Source organism: Primulina huaijiensis, chromosome 5 (genome assembly GCF_012295235.1).
Source record: "Primulina huaijiensis isolate GDHJ02 chromosome 5, ASM1229523v2, whole genome shotgun sequence".
Taxonomy (NCBI): Eukaryota; Viridiplantae; Streptophyta; class Magnoliopsida; order Lamiales; family Gesneriaceae; genus Primulina; species Primulina huaijiensis.
The window spans coordinates 15156239-15178725 of NC_133310.1; the positions used below are offsets into that span (position 1 = coordinate 15156239).

Sequence of the window (22487 nt, forward strand, 5' to 3'; positions counted from 1 at the left end):
CCGAAAATTATAATAAAATGGAAGGAAAAATATTTCTTAAATCTTTTATTTTAATTCTTTAGAGTTTTATCTTACCATTAAATAGTTTAGTGAATTAATAAATTAATTAAGGGATAACATTATCTTGCATGCATGATTAAATCTATAAATTAATTTACTAACATGTAAAATTGAAATTTCTTAATTAAAATAAGTCTAGATTAACTTATCTCAATTTGTCACATATGTTAATTTAGGCTTTTAAATTAATTATTGAACATAAAAGAACTTATTTACTACTTATCTCAAATTAATTAAATAAATCCTTAAACCTTCTTTTACATTAAATAAATTATTATTTGTCTTAAATTAAATTTAGGAATATTTTCTTATCATTAAATTTTATCTTAAAACTCCAACTCCGGTCCGACCTCGCTTATTTAATTAAAAAGGTAAAATTAAGCTCATGCGATTTAAAATAAATAATCATGACTAAAAAACTTTAAAATGCCTTAAATAATAAAGAAATCATTTTTAATTTAAAATACTAGAAATTATGCATGGTTTATACGTAGTCTGATTTACGGGTTCTACAACAACCCTTTTTGATATTGGAAGAGCCGAAAGTATTGAGGAACAAAAACTTTCGGATGCCACTATCTCATTAAGAATCAAAATAATTATATTTCTTTCTAATCCTTAGTTTACTTAATTAACTTAATTTAATACATATATTTATGAGAATATCATGTATTAATATTATTTTGCTTTGTGTGCAAGTTTTATAAAATTATGGTATCATGAATATTTCCATATTATATAAATCAATATCATATTTTATAAAAAAAAAAACTTAATGGGCTATATTTTAACTCAATTAAAATATAATTAATTATTAAAGCCCATTTGAATTTTAATAAATTTGCATGATGGACTTATACTCTGACAAACCCATGATCCATGCTCCAATTACATTAATCTCATTATAATCCCGATCGACGATCAATTATCATCGATGTGACAACTTCAACTTGTTTGTTATTATGATGCACACTTTAATTTTGAGATCACCAGTATCTAAATAAGGTGGGTGCATTTCCTTTGACTGTTTTTAGCAGTCATGCTCTCAAAATTTCTATAAGTTTTTATAAACTTTATTTATAAGTTTATCGTTTGATCATATCAAACTTATTTCTTATAAATTCAACTTATTGAATTTATTATCTCAACGGGAACAAGTAAACCAGTGCTTGTGTGACCCTCAATGGTTCAGGGATACAGCTAGCCATGGGTTCACAACTCTTTGTTATTCATGACAATTTTCTTTATTCGAGCTTACCCTAATTTGCCAACATTCCATGCACCAACATTTGATCATGAGAATGTTAGAAACCATTTTCTGATTAAAACCATCAAATCAGAATAAGAGAGTCTACTATTATCGTCCCATGATTCCATAAGTATCGTTGATAGTGCCTGCAAGAACCAGTCGGTTATGATTAGCGTACAATACGGTCCCTTCATCTCATATATTCCGATCGAATTTGCAACCATTGGTTCATCGAGGGTTGCATATTAATTCAATAGCTATGTGATACAATCATGAAACATTAATAGTGTCATCGCATGTACACCTAGAGAACTCTTTCCCTAATGTACATCTCACACTCGGGCCAGAGATTTCATGCACTATTATTTCGTTAGATCACATAGGATATCCACACCCATAGGTGAGCGGTGAATCCCTGACTACAATGCACTGGCTCCTACATGTTTCACAACTTACCCAATCTCGCCACCTGATGACCCTCTTGGAGTCGGTAAACGAGTCAAATCACAGCCTTAGCATATAGAGCCTCAATGTTGTCCCGGGTCGTCGTAAGGACTAATGATATACAATCATAACCACGGACTTATCCTCTCGATGAATGATAACCATTTGGAAAGTTCTAGGAAGGGTAGTTCTATATAATCATCATATGACTACCCATTTGCATGTTTGGACATCTCTATGCCCTTACCAAGAAACGCCGTACACATCATAACATATGTTAGTCTCGAGCTCAACGACCTTTATCTATGTTTTAGGCGGCTGAATCGACTAGGAACGAATTTAGATTATACAGTGTTTACACATGAGTTTTAACATCGAATTACGATTCATTTGTATTAAAGTAAAATCAAGGTCTTTATCTATGTTGATCACATGTGTATATAGATAAAGAAATAACAAACTATGAAATAACGAATTATATTAAAATAAAGATTGCTTATTAAAATTTGAGTCAATAAATTCCCTAGCCAAACATTGTCTTGCAGGATATCTACTCTAACAATATGTGCATACATAAACGCACAAACATATGCTATATAATCGAGCGCTTGTCGTTTTTTCAAAAGCTATAGCTGGTAGTACTACAACTCAAATATTTTTGTAGAGGCCTAAAAATCCTTACTTGAAAATTTGCGGAAAATTTAAATTTTTTTTTCTTTTAGAATAAATTGAGTGCCTCATTCATACCAAAAACTGATAAAATATTTAACGTTCAAAACAGCAGCGGAAGAAATTATTACTTGCCAAAATAACAAGTTAAAGTATTCAATAACTAATAAAATATTTGAGCATCAAAATGGCAAGTGCTGAAACTGAGGTCCTCGGGTGCCACTACTGCCGACTCGAGCTAGCTCACTGGTCCCCGCCCTCGATCCCGACATCATCAGTACCTACAACAATCAAGTCTAGTGAGTCTAAAGACTCAACATGCATATATCGTAAATAACGAGTAAATATAGTAAAATTGCATGGGAGTAAAATTTCATGTCATGAGGCATATCGTAAAATGTCGTGTCATGATTAATTATAATACGTGCATAGCTGAACTGAAAATCATAGTGAAACTGTTTGCTCCTTGGAGCCCTGTACTGAAATAGCATATAATAATTTTCTGTGAGATTATGGTCTACGCAAGTGGTCCCTGAACTGAACTGAACTGAGCTGACCGATACTGGTGACCGGACCGATACTGGGGATCGGATTTACGTCTGATCAGACTACTGCCACAGTACTGGGTGAAACAACTGAACTGACCGGTAACTGGTGACCGGGCCGATACTGGGGACCGGACTTAAGCATGATAGTAAAGTGACCACAAGCAATATCGCATAAATCTCAAAATTTGTATTTTTGCACGTAATATAATTAAATAACTGAATTAAATATCCTGTACCCATTTTACTGCTTGGATTGGATCGCTCCCAGGCTCGCTGCAACCTAAATATGCCATGAAAAATATGCAATAGATTTATGGGACCAAACTATACAATAACCTTCAAAAATGTGACAATTACGCCTACCGACTTCGTATTAAATCATGACTCCGAGCCAACCCGAACCAACACTGAACCATCATGTAGTCATGATTAAAATACGTCTAAAATGATCAAATAATGCTCCTAAAATGGTGAGGGCCGAAATCTAGGTGAATGGAGGCCAAAACATGAAACGCTCTTTCGAGAGTCAATTTGGCACATCGCACCGTAAATTCTCGTACGACCTCAAAAATGTTCCGAATCACAAACGGTCAAAAAAATGACCTTCCTAACTCGACGAGGCACTGTCCAGTCCAAGGTCATGGGCTAAAAGCCAACCGAGAACTCGAACGAGCCACTGAACCATCACAGCAAGTTGCTGTCCAAAAATACAGCAGCTGTGCTTTGGTTTCTTGCGTCGATTGCGAGGCTAATGGCCATTGGGGCTTGAACCACCGACCAAAATCTCTTACCAACATCCCAAGGAATGATTTGAACCATGACTAAGGGCCCTAGGCCAGCCACCATTCGCACCATTCCAGCAACAACTCGAAAGATTCACCCGGGAGCACAAATTCTGCGCGTCGGGCATTGTTCTTGTTTTGCTGTCAAGGATCGTTCCAGTGGCCATTTGATTGACCATGGCACGATCTAGACATCTAGAGGTATGGTATGAACCGTGGTTAAGGGCCATAGGCCAACCAAGATCCACACCATCCTACCAAATTCGAAATACACATGCTGTCAAAATGAGAAGCCGAAGGGGGGCTGGGGCTGTTCTTGCACTTTTAATTAAAAACCGATGCACCATGGACCAAGCCTCCAAAAGGGTGACTTAGTCACGTCTTAGACACACTAGGGAAGTGTTCTAACCATGGCTATAGGCCCCTAGGGCAGCCATGATCAAAAACCTTTCCCTCTGGCAGCAAACTGAATTTTCGAAACTCATATGGACACACATGGGGAGTTGCTGTCAATTTCGGATTCTATCATGCATGGGGCTTGTTTGAATGGACCAACATGGTCTTAATGCATCTTAATACATGTCTAAATGTCGCCTAGTGAGCCTGGAGTCGAACCATCCACCTGAAAANTTTTCGGTGATGGAGAGGAGAAATAGTGGTTAGGGGAGTGAGGGAAATGGTTGCAAATATAATGGGGAATGCAAGACTAGGTCTCCATTTTTTTGAATTTTGAATTGTGGGTGGCTATCAAATAATTTGTTGGTGTTTTGTTGGAGGCTATGACCGATTCTCTCATACTCTACAAGGCTAGGATAAGGTTGATTATTAATTAAATGGTGCTCCAAAAATAAAAGGATTATCCTCCTAATTAAATACAAAGAAAGGGTCAAAGGTGGTAAATTGTCAAGGAATGTTCTAGCAACCAAGGGTGGCCGAAATTCATCTAATAAATGGAAGGAAATATTGTTTAGTTAGTAAATTTTTAAACCTTAAGAGCCTTACCTATCCTTTAATTAATTTAGTGAACTAACCCTTTAATTAAGGAACTTAAATGAATTTATTTTCTACTCACCTCAAGTAACTTAAATAATTTCATAAACCTCCTTTTAACTTAAATTAACTTACTTGCTAGCTAAAATAAATTCTGGAAAAGTTTCGTGAATCTTAAATTTTTATCTCTAAACTCCAACTCCAGTCCGGCCTTACTGAAATAACTGAAAGGATAAAAATTTAAACTACTACGTAAAATAATTAAATTTAGAAACTCATGCAATAAAAATCATTTTAATTTAAATACTAGAATTATGCATGACTTATACGTAGTCTAAGTTACGGGTTCTACAATTTTAAACCGTACAGCAACACAAGTGTCACGTTACATTGTTTTACCCAGCATAGACAATAATTCATCTAACAATCTCTATCTCAATAATTGTACTTCTTGCAATCAATGAAAATCGAACACATGACATTGACTCTGATACCAATTTTAAGACCGAGTGATTACCGATTTACCAAAAGTTATAGCTGGTGATAATAGTAAAACTTAAATCTTTTAAATCGTATAACAACACAACGTTTCATCGTTGTACCCACTAAAGAAAATTATTGTACCCAATATATACACTTACACATACACTTATATATGTGTGTGTTATATATGTCCATGAATATTATATTTTAACATAAAATATAATTATATTATATATATATAGTTCTACAATATTGTATTATTGTATATATGTACGTATAGATATATACATACATATATTGATGCAAAAGTTTAAACTAGGTTTTGATATAATAGTACATGAACCACCAAAGACCTAGCTAAGTGGAGAACATTCCCCGGTGCAAATAATCAGCTTTTATCTCAAAAGGTGGGAAAGAAGAAGATAAAGTAAGTAAAATGGGAATCACACTTCTCTTTTGCATTTGTGCTCAGATTACAATTAAAGTAGATTCTATTCGATTCTCATGTAATCTATAAAAATAACCTCAACTTTGGCTCCTATTCTATCACATAAATTATTATTATTTTTTATTTTATTTTCGTACATGAAGATTTAATTTCATATTTATTTAGGATCAAATCTAATTATCTATATATTTCTTTTGTTTTGAATCCAGAGCGTGGCCTGAGAAAAAAAATGAAAAATGGACCCCCTTGAGGCGGGCGTCTGGACGACGGCGATTGGCGAGTGGCGGAGAAGTGCAGTTGCAAACGTGAAATTGAAGGAGATAGAGGTGCATGCCTAAGACAATGTGATAGAGGAAAGATAAGTGAAGCATATTGATTTGTTTGCTTATTGGGTTGAGCTTTTTTTAATTGGCCCATTAATATCGTTCACAATATTAGGCCTAGCATTGATACGGTTGCTTGGTTGACCTAGTAAAAGATCTGACTATGCTAGAATCAAATAATGTTTAATTTTTTGTTATTTGTTTATGATTTCTTGTTGTAACGTCCGAAAAACCAACCTACGTAAACCACATGCATGCAAAATTATTTTAATTGCTTAATTGTTTTATTTAATTATTTTTAAATGCTTGCATGATATTTTATTAGATGATTAAATGTGATTGCATGATTAAATGATAATATGACATGATTTCATGAAATTAAGGATTTTACCCGAATATTCGATAATAGGCAGGGAAAGGAGACCGGGGACGACCAAGACAAGAATATGTATTTTTATTTAAATAGTGGCAATGCTTCTTAATATGATTAAAAATGATTTAAATTTTCTAAAAATGTTGGAGTTCGAATTATTTTACGAGTCGAGCTCGATTTTTTTCCCGGGAAACCGGTTTTGGGCAAACAAGGAGTTTTAAAAGATCAAAAATATTATTTTATGGAAACTTATTTTATAAACTTTTATTATTTAATTAATTAAGTATTATTGGACCCAATTTAATTAATTAAGTAGGCCCAATTACCCTTAAGCATACAAGCCCAAAACCAAAGCCCATTTGTATGTTAATTAAATTATAAATAAGTGTATTAGGTCTTCAAAACCTCACAATACACCTTCAATCAGCCGTGAAACACCCACAAGCACACACAATAATTTTAAAAAAAAAATAAGGAGAAGAAAGCTTGTGTTCTTCGTCGCCCGTTCGTCCTTCCTCGCCGACGATTGAAAATTCGAGCGTTATAAACGCAAAGGCACATTTCTTAAACCCTTTTAAAACATCATACAAATCATAATATGTGTGTTTTAATTGTTTATGCTTGAATAAAATAGGTATTCGATTATTTAACGGTATGATACGTATTTTCGACGTTTTACGATTTTACGCTTGTTTTGAAATCGTTTTTGATTCAAACGGACACGCTGCCAATACATGGTAAAATATGATTTATCATGATTAAAACATGATAAATTGATAGAAGGAAATAGGCTGGAACAACCGTGAAAGAAAAAAAAAAAAGGGGAGAAGAGGGCCGTAGGTTTCATGGTGGTGCAAAACACAAGTGGTTCGGTTCCTTTGCATGGGGCACGGGTCGGGCCAGGGTCTGGTTGGGGGCTTGTCCAGGGTCAGGTTCGAAGGCTAGGTAGGGTCCTAGGGCGGCTATGGTTCGAGTTCTAGGCTGTGGAAGGAGTCCACCCGAAGGGGGACTCCTCCCATGCATGCTCAGGCATGTCTACTGCACGAGGGGGGGGGGGGCTGCGGCTTGGTAGGGGCTGGGCTAGGTGGTCTGGTCTGTACTCTAGGATGGTTCAGAAAGGAGTAGGAAGGGACAGGGCTCGGTGGTGGCTCAGACGAGGAGACCCACGCGAGATGAAGAAGCACTCCCGTTGAAGAGAGGGGCGCAGCTTGTTCCTTATTCAAGGAGTTCGCTGCTTGAGTTCAGGGGCTGGGCTAGGCTTAGGCTGGGGCTGCGCATGGTCCAGGGTCAGTGATGGTCCGAGGTGATAGCTGGTTAAGTGGCTAGAGGAGTCTTAGGGTGGCTGGGAGTCTTGTAGCGTGAGTGGCAACCATGCGATCGAGTAGCTCTGTTTACTTCAATTGGTTTGTGCGTGAGTTCAAGTTGCAGGGCTGGTCTGGGTTGAGTCTGAGCGTGGTGTAGGCTCGGTAAGGGTCAGTTATGGTTGATGGTTCAGGAGCTGTAAGGTTCCTAGAAGGGTAAGGAATCCTAGTGCACCTAGGAGACTTCACACGCACACACGCATGCACTTGTGTTCAGGGTGCAGGGGATTTGTCGTGAGCCAGAGGCTGGTTCATGGGCTTGGGGCTGGTCAGTAGGGTTTCTTAATGGGTTGGCTAGGGTTTGGCTCAAGGTGGCTCGGGCGTGGCTCGAGTATTTTGTGAGATGGCTCGGGTTGATCGTATATGTGTCAATTTCGAAAATAATAAAGCTAAAATTAAATCCATGGGTCCACGGGTGTTGCTCATGACTTGGAAGGGTATAATAAATACTAAAAATGTTATGTTTAAAATTTGAGAACAAAATAACGAGTTTTGGAATTTTCCAGGAGTTAATCGCCGCTCGAAACGTTTATTAACTAATTAATTGAAACACCTTGTTTTAAGCTTTATAAAATTATGAAAAATTAGGTTTAGGCTTAAATAATTATTAAAAGTCTAAGTTTTTAATTTGGGAATTTTATATTAAGGTTTGGTTTAAATCGAGATTAAAACGCGTTAATATGTCTTATTTAAAGATTAATTTAAAAGTAATCTATTTAAGCCAAATAAAAATATGAGAAAATTCTTGTAAGCTTAAATATTTATTTAGAATAAGCCCATGTCATTAGAAGTGCGAAAAAGATAAATTCGAGAATTTGTACGTCGAGGGCAAAACGGTCTTTTTACACTTAAGAAAATACGAAAACGCTTGGCAGCGTCCCGAAGGATCATAACGCAAGTTAAATGATATTTTATGATTTAAAATGATGATTTTGATGATAATATGTATTTTTATGATTTATGGTAAAGCTGTGCAATTTATACTGTTTAAAATGCTATTTTTGGAAAGGTATGTTATTTTATGATTTTAAAAGAAAAGGAAAAAGATTTTGAGGGATGTGAATTGACTGTGACAAATGATATGATTTATGATATATGAATTTGTGGAAATGACGTGAGGGCCAAGGCCCCAGAGGGAACCCATATTCGGGCCAAGGCCCTAGAGGGACCCCGTTTACTGGCCAAGGCCCCAGAAGGACCCCGTCTATGGGAAAAGGCCCCCGAGGGATCCCGACGATCGTATTTCCATGGTGGAGCCTAGTGCCCACCCCCATGGACCATGTGGAGCTAAGACTGCAGTCGACCAAAGAATAAAAGCTAGTCACTTTCAAGGATCAAACTTCACCCAAAATGATATATGATTGAAGCTTATGATAAAAATGATTTTATGATATATGATTTACGATGAGGATTAAAGCTATTTTTAAAATGATTTATTTATGCTTAAAGTTATTTTAAAATGATTTTTCTATTTATGATTTAATTATGCTTAAATGATTTTTAAAGGATTTTAAAATGGTTTATTTATTTTCAAAAGCTATTTTAAATAAAAATATGATTTTTAAATGCATGTGTTTGTTTATGTATTATTTGTTATCTATGTTTAGAACGTGCTGAGTCATTAGACTCACTAGGTTTGTATGATGCAGGATTTGATGATTTTTAGAGGCGGTGACGATTGAGTCGATCGAGTGCAGCAGTACACACCCGAGGGCCTTTATGTTTCCGCACTAGTTTATTAGATTTAAGATTTAAAGATTTTTGTTAATGATTTTTATTAGAGAATTCTTATGCTTTATTTTTATTGTTAGTGATCTTTTCAAAGTTCAATTTAGGATGTTTTGGTTAGGTGATGATTTAGGATTTATTTTATGCACTTGAGTTTTAAATATTTAATTTATTAGAATTCATGATTATGTTAAATTGTTTTATTTAGAAATTTAGAAGTTATGGTTTAGATATTTTTTTTAAAAAAAAATCGAGGTCGTTTCAGTTGGTATCAGAGCCAGGTTCCCTAAAGGGTTGTGTACTGTCACTTCGAGAAGCTCAAGAAGTTACGCCTCAAATATGTGAGTTTTACTGCTTTATATTTTATAAGCTAAAATTCTTTTAAATGATTATATGATATATGATATAAATGATAGTTGCATGCTACATGAATTTTTTTTTTTAAATGCATGTTGGTTACGTGGTTGGACGACGTGTACAGAGATGCCTCCTAGAAAGATTTTGCGTAGGACTGATGAGGTTAGACAGGAGGGGACTGACGAGGTTAGACAGGAGGGGAATATTCCACGGCCTCCACCTGTTCAGGATGCTAGTGCCCGTGTACTAGCCTGTATGGCCCGTTTCTTTGAGCAACATGTAGGAGATGGAGCAAGGGTTAGACCAGAGGCAGTTTATGAGAGATTTAGGAGGATGCACCCCGACGAGTTTCATGGCACTACTGATCCATTTGTTGCTGAGGGATGGATTCGATCTTTAGAAGTGATTTTTCGCTACATGGACATGGCGGACGCGGACCGAGTTCGCTGTACCATTTATCTGTTGAAGGGCGACGCTTCCTTATCGTGGGAGGGAGCGGAGCGAGGAGTGAACATGGCGACTTTGACTTGGGAGGAGTTCAAGAGGGTATTCTATGACAAGTACTTCACATCCGATGTTCGTTCTAGGCTTAAGAGGGAGTTTATGAGTCTCCGTCAGGGAGATTGGTCGGTTGCCGAATTTGGGCAGAAGTTTGATAGGGGATGTCACTTTGTGCCCTTAATTTACAATGATGCGGCGGAGAAATTACGACACTTTCTAGATGGTTTGAGGCCGACTATCCGACGTGATGTGATGCTTGGCGATCCTACTGATTATACTACTGCCGTGTCCAGAGCCTCCAGAGCCGAGCAGTCACTCAAAGATATTGATTGGGCGATGCAGCGAAAGAGGAATCATGCTCAGCAAGCCAATCAGAGCAATAAGAAGCCACAAACGGGACCACCAAAGCAACCAGAACCACCAAAACCACAAGGGCAACCACCAAGAGGAAATGTTCCAAAGGCTGATGACAAACCACTGTGCAAAGAGTGCAATCGTCCACATTCCGATAAGTGCTTGTGGGGCACTTACAAGTGCTTCAAATGCGGAGATTTGAGACACAAGGCTAAGGATTGTCCAACGTTCAAGCAACCCACTACTGGAAGAGTCTATGTGATGCAAGCTGCAGAGGATGAGACAGAGCCGGCACTACACTGATTTCGAGGTAACCTATTTGTTTAACATTTTTCCGATGCTTTTCTTTCATGAAATGTTAAATTGGGTTAGGGGAATTGTTTGGGATGTCGAAGAACTTAGAAGGATAGGGTGCATGCACTACTTGAGACAGATTTAGGAGTAAACTTTGGGAAATTTTTGGGTTAGTATTATGATTTCCAAGATTTTGAGTACCGAATTGAGGAGTAAGATTTAAGTTAGAGGTTAAGTTGGAGGTGGATAAAGAAATCTAAGTTTTACAATCATCAAGCCAAGGAAATTTCGAGGACGAAATTTAATTTAAGGGGGGGGGGGGGGGATTGTAACGGCCGAAAAACCAACCTACGTAAACCAACTGCATGCAAAAATTTTTTCATTGCTTAATTGTTTTATTTAATTATTTTTAAATGCTTGCATGATATTTTATTAGATGATTAAATGTGATTGCATGATTAAACGATAATATGACATGATTTCATGAAATTAAGGATTTTACCCGAATATTAGATAATAGGCAGGGAAAGGAGACCGGGGACGACCAAGACAAGAATATGTATTTTTATTTAAATAGTGGCAATGCTTCTTAATATGATTAAAAATGATTTAAATTTTCTAAAAATGTTGGAGTTCGAATTATTTTACGAGTCGAGCTCGATTTTTTTCCCGGGAAACCGGTTTTGGCGAACAAGGAGTTTTAAAAGATCAAAAATATTATTTTATGGAAACTTATTTTATAAACTTTTATTATTTAATTAATTAAGTATTATTGGACCCAATTTAATTAATTAATTAGGCCCAATTATCCTTAAGCATACAAGCCCAAAACCAAAGCCCATTTGTATGTTAATTAAATTATAAATAAGTGTATTAGGTCTTCAAAACCTCACAATACACCTTCAATCAGCCGTGAAACACCCACAAGCACACACAATAATTTTCAAAAAAAAAAAAAAGGAGAAGAAAGCTTGTGTTCTTCGTCGCCCGTTCGTCCTTCCTCGCCGACGATTGAAAGATCGAGCGTTATAAACGCAAAGGCACATTTCTTAAACCCTTTTAAAATATCATACAAATCATAATATGTGTGTTTTAATTGTTTATGCTTGAATAAAATAGGCATTTGATTATTTAACGGTATGATACGTATTTTCGACGTTTTACGATTTTACGCTTGTTTTGAAATCGTTTTTGATTTCAACAGACAAGCTGCCAATACATGGTAAAATATGATTGATTATGATTAAAACATGATAAATTGATAGAAGGAAATAGGCTGGAACAACCGTGAATGAAAAGAAAAGGGGAGAAGAGGGCCGTAGGTTTCATGGTGGTGCAAAACACAAGTGGTTCGGTTCCTTTGCATGGGGCACGGGTCTGGCCAGGGTCTGGTTGGGGGCTTGTCCAGGGTCAGGTTCAAAGGCTAGGTAGGGTCCTAGGGTGGCTATGGTTCGAGTTCTAGGCTGTGGAAGGAGTCCACCCGAAGTGGGACTCCTCCCATGCATGCTCACGCATGTCTACTGCACGAGGGGGGGGGGGCTGCGGCTTGGTAGGGGCTGGGCTAGGTGGTCTGGTCGGTACTCTAGGATGGTTCAGAAAGGAATAGGAAGGGACATGGCTCGGTGGTGGCTCAGACGAGGAGACCCACGCGAGATGAAGAAGCACTCCCGTTGAAGAGGGGCGCGCAGCTTGTTCCTGATTCAAGGAGTTCGCTGCTTGAGTTCAGGGGCTGGGCTAGGCTTAGGCTGGGGTTGGGCATGGTCCAGGGTCGGTGATGGTCCAAGGTGATCGCTGGTTAAGTGGCTAGAGGAGTCCTAGGGTGGCGGGGAGTCTTGTAGCATGAGTGGCAACCATGCGATCGAGTAGCTTCTGTTTACTTCAATTGGTTTGTGCGTGAGTTCAAGTTGCAGGGCTGGTTTGGGTAGAGTCTGAGCATGGTGTAGGCTCGGTAAGGGTCAGTTCTGGTTGATGGTTCAGGAGCTGTAAGGTTCCTAGAAGGGTAAGGAATCCTAGTGCACCTAGGAGACTTCACACGCACACACGCATGCACTTGTGTTCAGGGTGCAAGGGATTTGTCGTGAGCCAGAGGCTGGTTCATGGGCTTGGGGCTGGTCAGTAGGGTTTCTAAATGGGTTGTCTAGGGTTTGGCTCAAGGTGGCTCGGGCGTGGCTCGAGTATTTTGGGAGATGGCTCGGGTTGATCGTATATGTGTCAATTTCGAAAATAATAAAGCTAAAATTGAATCCATGGGTCCACGGGTGTGGCTCATGACTTGGAATGGTATAATAAATACTAAAGATGTTATGTTTAAAATTTGGGATCAAAATAACGAGATTTGGAATTTTCCGGGAGTTAATCGCCGCTCGAAACGTTTATTAACTAATTAATTGAAACACCTAGATTTAAGCTTTATAAAATTATGAAAAATTAGGTTTAGGCTTAAATAATTATTAAAAGTCTAAGTTTTTAATTTGGAAATTTTATATTAAGGTTTGGTTTAAATCGGGATTAAAACGCATTAATATGTCTTATTTAAAGATTAATTTAAAAGTCATCGATTTAAGCCAAATAAAAATATGAGAAAATTCTTGTAAGCTTAAATAATTATTTAAAATAAGCCCATGTCATTAGAAGTGCGAAAAAGATAAATTCGAGAATTTGTACGTCCAGGGCAAAACGGTCATTTTACACTTAAGAAAATACGAAAACGCTTGGCAGCGTCCCGAAGGATCATAACGCAAGTTAAATGATATTTTATGATTTAAAATGATGATTTTGATGATAATATGTATTTTTATGATTTATGGTAAAGCTGTGCAATTTATACTGTTTAAAATGCTATTTTTGGAAAGGTATGTTATTTTATGATTTTAAAAGAAAAGGAAAAATATTTTGAGGGACGTGAATTGACTGTCACAAATGATATGATTTATGATATATGATTTTGTCGAGATGACGTGAGGGCTAAGGCCCAAGAGGGAACCCATATTCGGGCCAAGGCCCTAGAGGGACCCCGTTTACGGGCCAAGGCCCCAGAGGGACCCCATCTATGGGAAAAGGCCCCCAAGGGATCCCGACGATCGTATTTCCATGGTGGAGTCTAGTGCCCACCCCCATGGACCATGTGGAGCTAAGACTGCAGTCGACCAAAGGATAAAAGCTAGTCACTTTCAAGGATCAAACTTCACCCAAAATGATATATGATTGAAAGCTTATGATAAAAATGATTTTATGATATATGATTTACGATGAGAATTAAAGCTATTTTTAAAATGATTTATTTATGCTTAAAGTTATTTTAAAATGATTTTTCTATTTATGATTTAATTATGCTTAAATGATTTTTAAAGGATTTTAAAATGATTTATTTATTTCAAAAGCTATTTTAAATAAAAATATGATTTTTAAATGCATGTGCTTGTATATGTATTATTTGTTATCTATGTTTAAAACGTGCTGAGTTATTAGACTCACTAGGTTTGTATGATGCAGGATTTGATGATTTTTGGAGGCGGTGACGATTGAGTCGATCGAGTGCAGCAGTACACACCCGAGGGCCTTTATGTTTCCGCACTAGTTTATTAAATTTAAGATTTAAAGATTTATGTTAATGATTTTTATTAGAGAATTCTTATGCTTTATTTTTATTGTTAGTGATCTTTTCAAAGTTCAATTTAGGATGTTTTGGTTAGGTGATGATTTAGGATTTATTTTATGCACTTGAGTTTTAAATTGTTAATTTATTAGAATTCATGATTATGTTAAATTGTTTTATTTAGAAATTTAGAAGTTATGGTTTAGATATTTTTTTTTAAAAAAAATCGAGGTCGTTTCACTTGTTCAAGTGCATAAATCTTTTTAGTTGTTGAGAAATATATAAATATATATTTGGATTAAAATTGTGTGTTTTAGTAGAAGAGAAACAATTTATTATATGTCAGAAATAGGAGGAACTTGCATATTTTAAAATCACAAGTATGCATCTCTTGATGGTGAAATAAATTTTATATTCTTCTGATTTGAAAGTCTATTGGTTTTGTACAAAGGGTTTATAATTAAATATCTTGAATTATTTATCAAAGGTGAATTGCATGTCGTTATATGAAATCTCTTAGCTTTCGACCGATTGGACTATGACTATCGAAGCATATCCGATTTCATATTTCTATGTAAATTATAAATCCACAGATTATGCTACTCGTTCCTATCACGGGCTATTCTCTCGAACTCACTTGAAATATGAAATCGTTATTAAAGTTAGCTACGCTTCAACAACACAATGAAAATAATAGCACAAACAAGAAAAAATCAAAAGTTGAGAGATAAATTAACTAATCACGGTTTCGGGGTAGGATCCCCTTAAATCCCAAAAAATAATGAAAGTTAGCTGCAAGAATCATGATCAAACTAAGTAAAACAATATTTAAACAATAAGTTTTAATCTAGAAATACTAGACGTGACGAAAACGCGAAGAACGGTGCTCGGAAATCTTGAATTCTTCGCTCCAAACTTTGCTCCAAGCCTTTTTTTCTCTCTTCAAACTTTGTGGCTGCTGAATAATACGATTTTTTCGTGTCCTAGGGTCCCTTTTTTCCGCCTACTTTTGTAAGCCACCCCCGGAAGGCAAGAAATCATTCTAACAAATTTTTTCCAAATTGAGTCCCGCCTAGGCGATAAGATTCTACCGCCCGACCCTAGTCATCTGAAATTTTTCTTCCAATGTGCGGCACTCGCGCTAGAGCTGTAAGATCGTACTGCTCGGGGGTCAACATTTCTGCCCAGTTCCTCTCTTTCTAGCGTGGCTTGTGTATTTCCCTCCCACTTTCTGTTCTCCAGCCATTTCACCAGCAAAATCATCACGTACTAGTGAGACACGATCATATGCATATGCTAATTCTAAAACGAACAAAATGTATGTGAAATGCACGCACACATAATGCAAACATGCACAAAACTAATGCAATAAAACACATAAAAATGACATACATCAACCCTCTCATACCGACCTTTTGATTGCCCTCAAGAAAAATAGGTCATAGACCACAACTATGACACAAAATAAGACATCAAATAAAAGTACCAAACAACCAACTCGATGGCGAAATAGCAAATTGATATCTCATGTCTCTGTTTGAAATACACCTCATTAGTCACATTACAACATCCATTAACACCCCTTTTTAAATCACCACATAGAATTTTTATTTGGACAAAAACTGTGTTCGTGTGTGCGCTGTGGGTTTTACTAACTTGTACTTCAGATAGCTTTATTCGCAAATCATTTGAGTCACCAAATCAACAATTCAACGCAAGTTTTCACTCTCCTGAGTTCCGGTTCTATTCGTGACCGATTAGTAAACCCAATGTAGTAGAATTTCATGGTTGCACGACGATATTTTAGGATGATAATGTCAACATGTGCTCAATTGGTCCAAAAAAATTGGGAGTACACCGATCATTTTCATTATGCACTTGTTAGAATTTTCATCCGACATTCCTCAACGCCGTACATCTCCATATGTTCATCCTAGGGATAGGATTTCATCCCTTTTTGGCTCCTCCATATCTTACATCCCCTTTTGTTTTTCTCTTTTTTTTTTTGAATAAGTGCATAATTTTCTCATGTTTACTCCCTAGGCTCTGAATATAAGGCATGTTCATTTATTTGGCCCAGGAATGAATTTTCTGGTTCTATGCACAATTAAGAAGAAGGTTATTCCATGTTTACTAAGGTTTTCGACTCGAGTTCATGCTACTGGTCAGTCACTCCGTTCAACGGACTTTCATTCAAGTTCTACTCACATATCATGTCTCCCTAGTTTCTCCCACAAATTTTTAAACTTAACTATCATCCGGAAAACTAGCAAAACCCACTACATGTGCATGTAAAAATTCACAGTTCAAGCCAAAATGCATGCTTCTACCAGATGAGGTATTAATACGAGTGACAAGACTAAGAATTTGGGGCCCTTAACTCTTAATCGTTGCCATCAAAATAAATTGAGTTTTTTTTCAATTTATTTACACAATTGCCATCCCAATTTATTTGATTATTTTTATTCACAATGTTTAAATTTTAACAATTTTGATTATATTATGAGGTGATCTACTACTCCTAATCTACATAATCAGATCACGGGGTCTCACAAAGAAACATGTAATTCATCAATCCAAAATTATCATTACCTACAAACATACTTGCTTCACCATCAATTGACAATACATGCAATACACCACCGACCCCATCATACTAAGTGTGTAAAATGTTCCCTTTGCACAAAAGACTAAAACACACAAACTAAACACATATGCATAACACAGAAACAAATGCAATGTAATTGACAGAATGAAACAACAATGATAAAAAAAACATAATGCATCAAAAAATAAAAACGAAAAGAAGGGGAAACAGTGAACTCCCCTGATCAATGCTCGTCCTCATCATGTTCCGGTGGTGGTACCCCAAGTGCATCCCCCTGCTGCTGATAATTATACTGAAAGTGGAAAGGGGGAATGAATGGCGTAGATGGTGGTACGACCTTTTTTTTTATAAAAATTAAAACCACCAAAATCTAGTTTAAAAACTAAACTTAAATACAAGAAGGAAAAAACGAGTAGGAAGGGAAATAAATTAGTTCTCAATTTATAGTCTAGAGCTAGACTGTAGGTTCCACTTAGCTCTGATTGTTTTGGAATCGAGCGAGTCCAATTTGTGGCTCTCATGTGCCACTTAAATAGTGCTTCAATAATTGAGCATTGACTATGAACAACTCAATCTTCCCATCTTTCAAAGTTATAGCTCCCGAGGGGAACACCTTGGTGATCATGTATGGGCCCGTCCACCTTGACTTGAGCTTTCCAGGAAATAAGCGCAACTTGGAGTTGAGTAACACCGCTTCTCTTTCTTTGAATTCCCTCTACATAATGCTTTTGTCGTGTGCTTGATTTGTATGCTCCTTTTAGGTCAGCGCTAGGTCATAGGCTTGACCTCTGAATTCATCAAAATTTTCCAATTGCAACAACAAGTGTTCACCTAAGTACACGTAACTTTGGTGTGGAGGCAGTGGTTTGAGCTCAAGTGTCGGTGGTTCCTCGGTGCTTGACTTCTGAGGATTCAAGTCTCTTCGATCCCCCGTATCCTCCAATTTCATCCTTACTAGATTTTTCAATGGATTGTTGGCATTGAAGTATGCCACTATGTAAGATTTTTCTTCATCCAGTTCATCCTCCTTAAATTCAGTGGTGAGAGTGGCCTCTAATGGATCCTTCATAGCATCTTGCACAAAATTACACACAAGTGAATCCAAAGAATCAACTTTAAAACAATCATTAGTGTGTAGTGTGTGCCTACGAGTGCTAAATAAATTAAAAGTGATTTCCTCCTCTCCCACTCTCAGTCTCAACTTCCCTTCTTGCACATCAATCAAGGCCTTGCCAGTTGCAAGGAACGGTTTCTCTAAAATCAAAGGCATCTCTCTATCCTCCTCCATGTCAAGCACCACAAAATCTATAGGAAATATAAACTTTTCCACTTTCACCAATACATCCTCTATGAATCCTCGTGGATATTTGACAGATTTGTTTGCTAGCTGCAAAGACATAAATATAGACAAAGGCATAAGGTTAATACTTGTACCAAGATCACACCAATTTTTATGAAGAAGAACATCACCAATCATGCAAGGAATAGAAAAACTTCCTAGATCCTTGAGTTTAGGTGGGATCTTGTTTTGCATCATTGTAGAGAAATTTTCAGTTAAGTTTACCGTCATATGTTCTTTCAACTTCCTATTATTTGCTTGGATGTCCTTCAGAAATTTAGCATAACTAGGCATTGCATCAAAGCATCAGCAAAAAAAATATTAATGTGCAATTTCTTAAATATTCAAGGAACTTACCGAATTGCGTTTCAATTTTATCTTTTTTCAATGCTGCCGAAAAATACGGAGGAATAACAATTCTAGATTGTGTAGGGGGTGCAAGTGTAGAGTTAGAAGACTTACCCTTGGGTGTTTCTACCTGCTCCTCTTGCGAGTGGCTTTTTGCGTCCTCCTCTGACTCTAAAGTCTTCCCACTCCTTAACTCAATGGCATTCACTTGCTCTTTAGGATTAGTCTCGGTGTTTCTTGGCAAGGTGCCCAGATCTCTGCTCGAAATTATCTTTTCCAACTGTCCTATCTTATTTTCTAACCCTTTTATCGATGCATTCTGATTATGTAGTCTAGTTTCGATGGATGAAATAAAAATAGAAATCATTTGCTTCAAACTAGACTTCTCCTCTCTAGGCTCAAGTCTATACATCGGTTTCTTACCATACTGATGTCCTCCATGTGGCCGATTCTGACTGTTTTGACCACCCCATGAGAAGTTGGGATGTTCCCTCCATCCAAGATTGTATGTGTTCGAATATGGATCATTCATAGGAAAATTTTGAATTTCCATTTGATTTTACCGATGCCTCCTCTTGCACATAGAAAAGACCAATCATGGTACGGTTAGACGATATTAAACCATAGTAAAAAGTTTGGACAAGTAACTCAAGAGGCAGCTCAAGATGTGGGCATCTTCGCAGTAGATCTTTGTAGCGTTCCCATGCCTCATAGAGTGACTCCTGCTCAAATTGAGAGAAGATGGTTATATCCGCTAGCAACTTCATGGTTTTTGATGGAGGAAAGTATTTCCAGAGGAATGCTTTGGTCATATCCTCCCAAGTTGTGATCAAACCTACATGCTAACAATTTAACCAGGCTTTAGCTTTGTCACGCAAAGAGAAGAGAAATAAACACAATCTAACAGCATCATAACAAACTCCATTAAATTTAAAGGTATTGCAAATTTCAAGAAAATCCGTGATGTGAGTGTTTGGATCATCTAGCGCATTTCTCTCAAACTGGACAATGTTCTGAATCATTTGAATAATGGCTGGTTTGATCTCAAACTGTTTCACTCTGATGGTTGGTCGCACTATGCTTGGACGTGCTCCATCAAGCGAAGGTTGTGCGTACTCCAGCATGGGTATGAGCCTTGGATCTTTGAATCTTAGATCTTCATGATGCTCTTCCTCACGTTCGTTGATGTTCATCATGTCTCAAAGCCTCTGTTGTTGTCTTCGTCCGCGTAGGGTTCTTTCAATCTCAGGGTCGAATATCTCTCGTTCGGATTCTAGAGATTTTGGCATGCACTAAGAGGGATACCTGCAAATAAATCGATGGTGTCAAACAAAACAAAATAAAGAATGCTAAAGTAAATAACTGACAATAAAATTGTGGATTAACAGTCCCCTGCAACGACGCCAAAAACTTGATCGAGCAAAACTTGCACTGTAAAATCTTTGGTAAAAATCAATAATATTCAAGCTCGAAATAATCGCAAGTGCACGATATCATAATAATATAGTGTACAAGAGTACGAGTATCGTTCTTCTAGAGACTTTATTTCGCAATTGTTATTCCCAGTTATTAAACCTTTAGCAACGATAATTCGGATGATTGTTTACTACTACGATGATTAAATAAAAATTCAACAAAATGGTTCACAGATTAAATGATAAAAGAAATAAGCTAAAATGATTGATTAAAGATTCAATGAAAAATGAATTTGTTAGGAATCTTGGTTCACCTACCCCTCGCTAATTAAATTAATTAAATTCGACAATGATCTATATTTTCGACAGGATTTCCTAACCAATTGAACACGCCCTCTCGAGTTATGACAAACTAACTCAACACAGTGAAGTAATTAAATCTCTTTAATTATTTATCAAAAGTGAATTTCATGTCGTTTTATGAAATCGCCTAGCTTTCAACCGACTGGACTATGACTATCGACGCGTATCTGATTTCATATTTCTATGTAAATTGTAAATCCACAGATTATGCTAGTCCTTCTTATCATGAGCTACTCTCTCGAACTCACTCGTAATATGAAATAATTATTAAAGTTAGCTACGCTTCAACAACGCAATGAAAATAATAGCACAATCAAAGTAAATCAAAAGTCGAGAGATAAATTAACTAAACACGATTTTGGGGTAGGATCTCCTTAAATCCCAACAAATAATGAAAGTTAGCTACTAGAATTCATAATCAAACTAAGAAAAAAATATTTAAACAATAAGTTTTAAGCTAGAAATATTAGACGTGACGAAAACGCGAAAAACAGTGCTCGGAAATCTTGAATTCTTCACTCCAAAATTTGCTCCAAGCCTTTTTTTCTCTCTTCAAACTTTGTGGTTGCTGAATAATATGATTTTTTTGTGCCATAGGGTCCCTTTTTGCCACCTCCTTTGGTAAGACACCCCCAGAAGGCAAGAAATCATCCTGACAAATTTTTTCCAAATTGAGCCCCTCTCGGGCGATAAGATTCTACCGCCCGAGCTCCTAGTCCTCTGAAATTTTGCTTCCAGTGTGCAGCACTCGCGCTCGAGCGGTAAGATTATACTGCCCGAGCATCGAGTCCTCTGTTTTCACTCTTAAAAAGGTCCATCTTGCGCCCGAGCGGTAAGATCCTACAGCTCGGGCGCCAACTTTTCTGCCCAGTTCCTCTCTTTCTAGCGTGGCTTGTGTATTTCTCTCCCACTTTTAGTTCTCCAGCCGTTTTACCTGCAAATTCATCACGTAAGAATGAGACACGATCATATGCATATGCTAATTCTAAGACGAACAAAATGTAAATGAAATTCACGCACACACAATGCAAACACACACAAAACTAATGCAATAAAACACGTAAAAATGACACACATCATACATCCTGTAATTTTATACATTCACTCATTATTATTATTCAAAAATGTTTTTATTGCATTCTTAAGTTTTGTCTCAGCACTTACTTAAACATCGGAGGGGCTATGCCTTAAACATCTCTGGCACCCTCTAACTCTTGTTTGTCCATGTAGATCTGTACAAAAGATCTGTCTGACCCTCGTCGTACAATTAGAAGACTGTACTCACCAAACTAGACCTGGGGTACAATTTTTGGTTGCATCAGTTGGAGTCGTATGTGAGAATTTGAAGAAAACAAGGATAAGAAGGTTAGAGGCAGAGGTAAAATAAGACGAGGACCTCGCGGCATAAATCACGAAGAAGAGAATCGCAAAAATGAGAATTGTGAAAATGAAAATCGTGAGTAGGGATGACAATGGGGGGGAGCCATCCCCATCCTCCCCCACTATATATAATCAGGGAATCCCCATACCCAAACTGCGAGGATTTAATTCTCATCTCTATTTCAAATATCCATTGATTTAGCGAAAAATTTCTTCAACTAGATATGTAAGCAAGCAATATAAATTGTGTAAGGTATAGAAGACAAAATTTATGGATGTTCTCCTATGTCATCCATTCTTACACTTAAGAAGAAATCCACTAAGGCTACGTTTGGTACGAGAGATTAGGTGGGTTTATGGTTTTTTAACCCACTTAATCCCATGTTTGGTAGGATTTTTATTTAACCAAGTCAATCCCTCCTATAAATGATTAGATTATATTAACTGGGATAAAATAATCACTCCTCACCTCCTA

General features: G+C 36.9%; 1 protein-coding gene across 1 annotated transcript; it reads left to right on the forward strand.

Moving 5' to 3' along the window:
- Window positions 1–9297: 9297 nt before the first annotated feature.
- LOC140976037 (uncharacterized) lies at window positions 9298–14593 on the forward strand. The gene is made up of 2 exons (XM_073439882.1): window positions 9298–10980; window positions 14457–14593. The coding sequence occupies exon 1, from the start codon at window positions 9852–9854 to the stop codon at window positions 10971–10973; it is 1122 nt and encodes a 373-aa protein (XP_073295983.1). The 5' UTR covers window positions 9298–9851; the 3' UTR covers window positions 10974–10980; window positions 14457–14593.
- Window positions 14594–22487: the final 7894 nt, after the last annotated feature.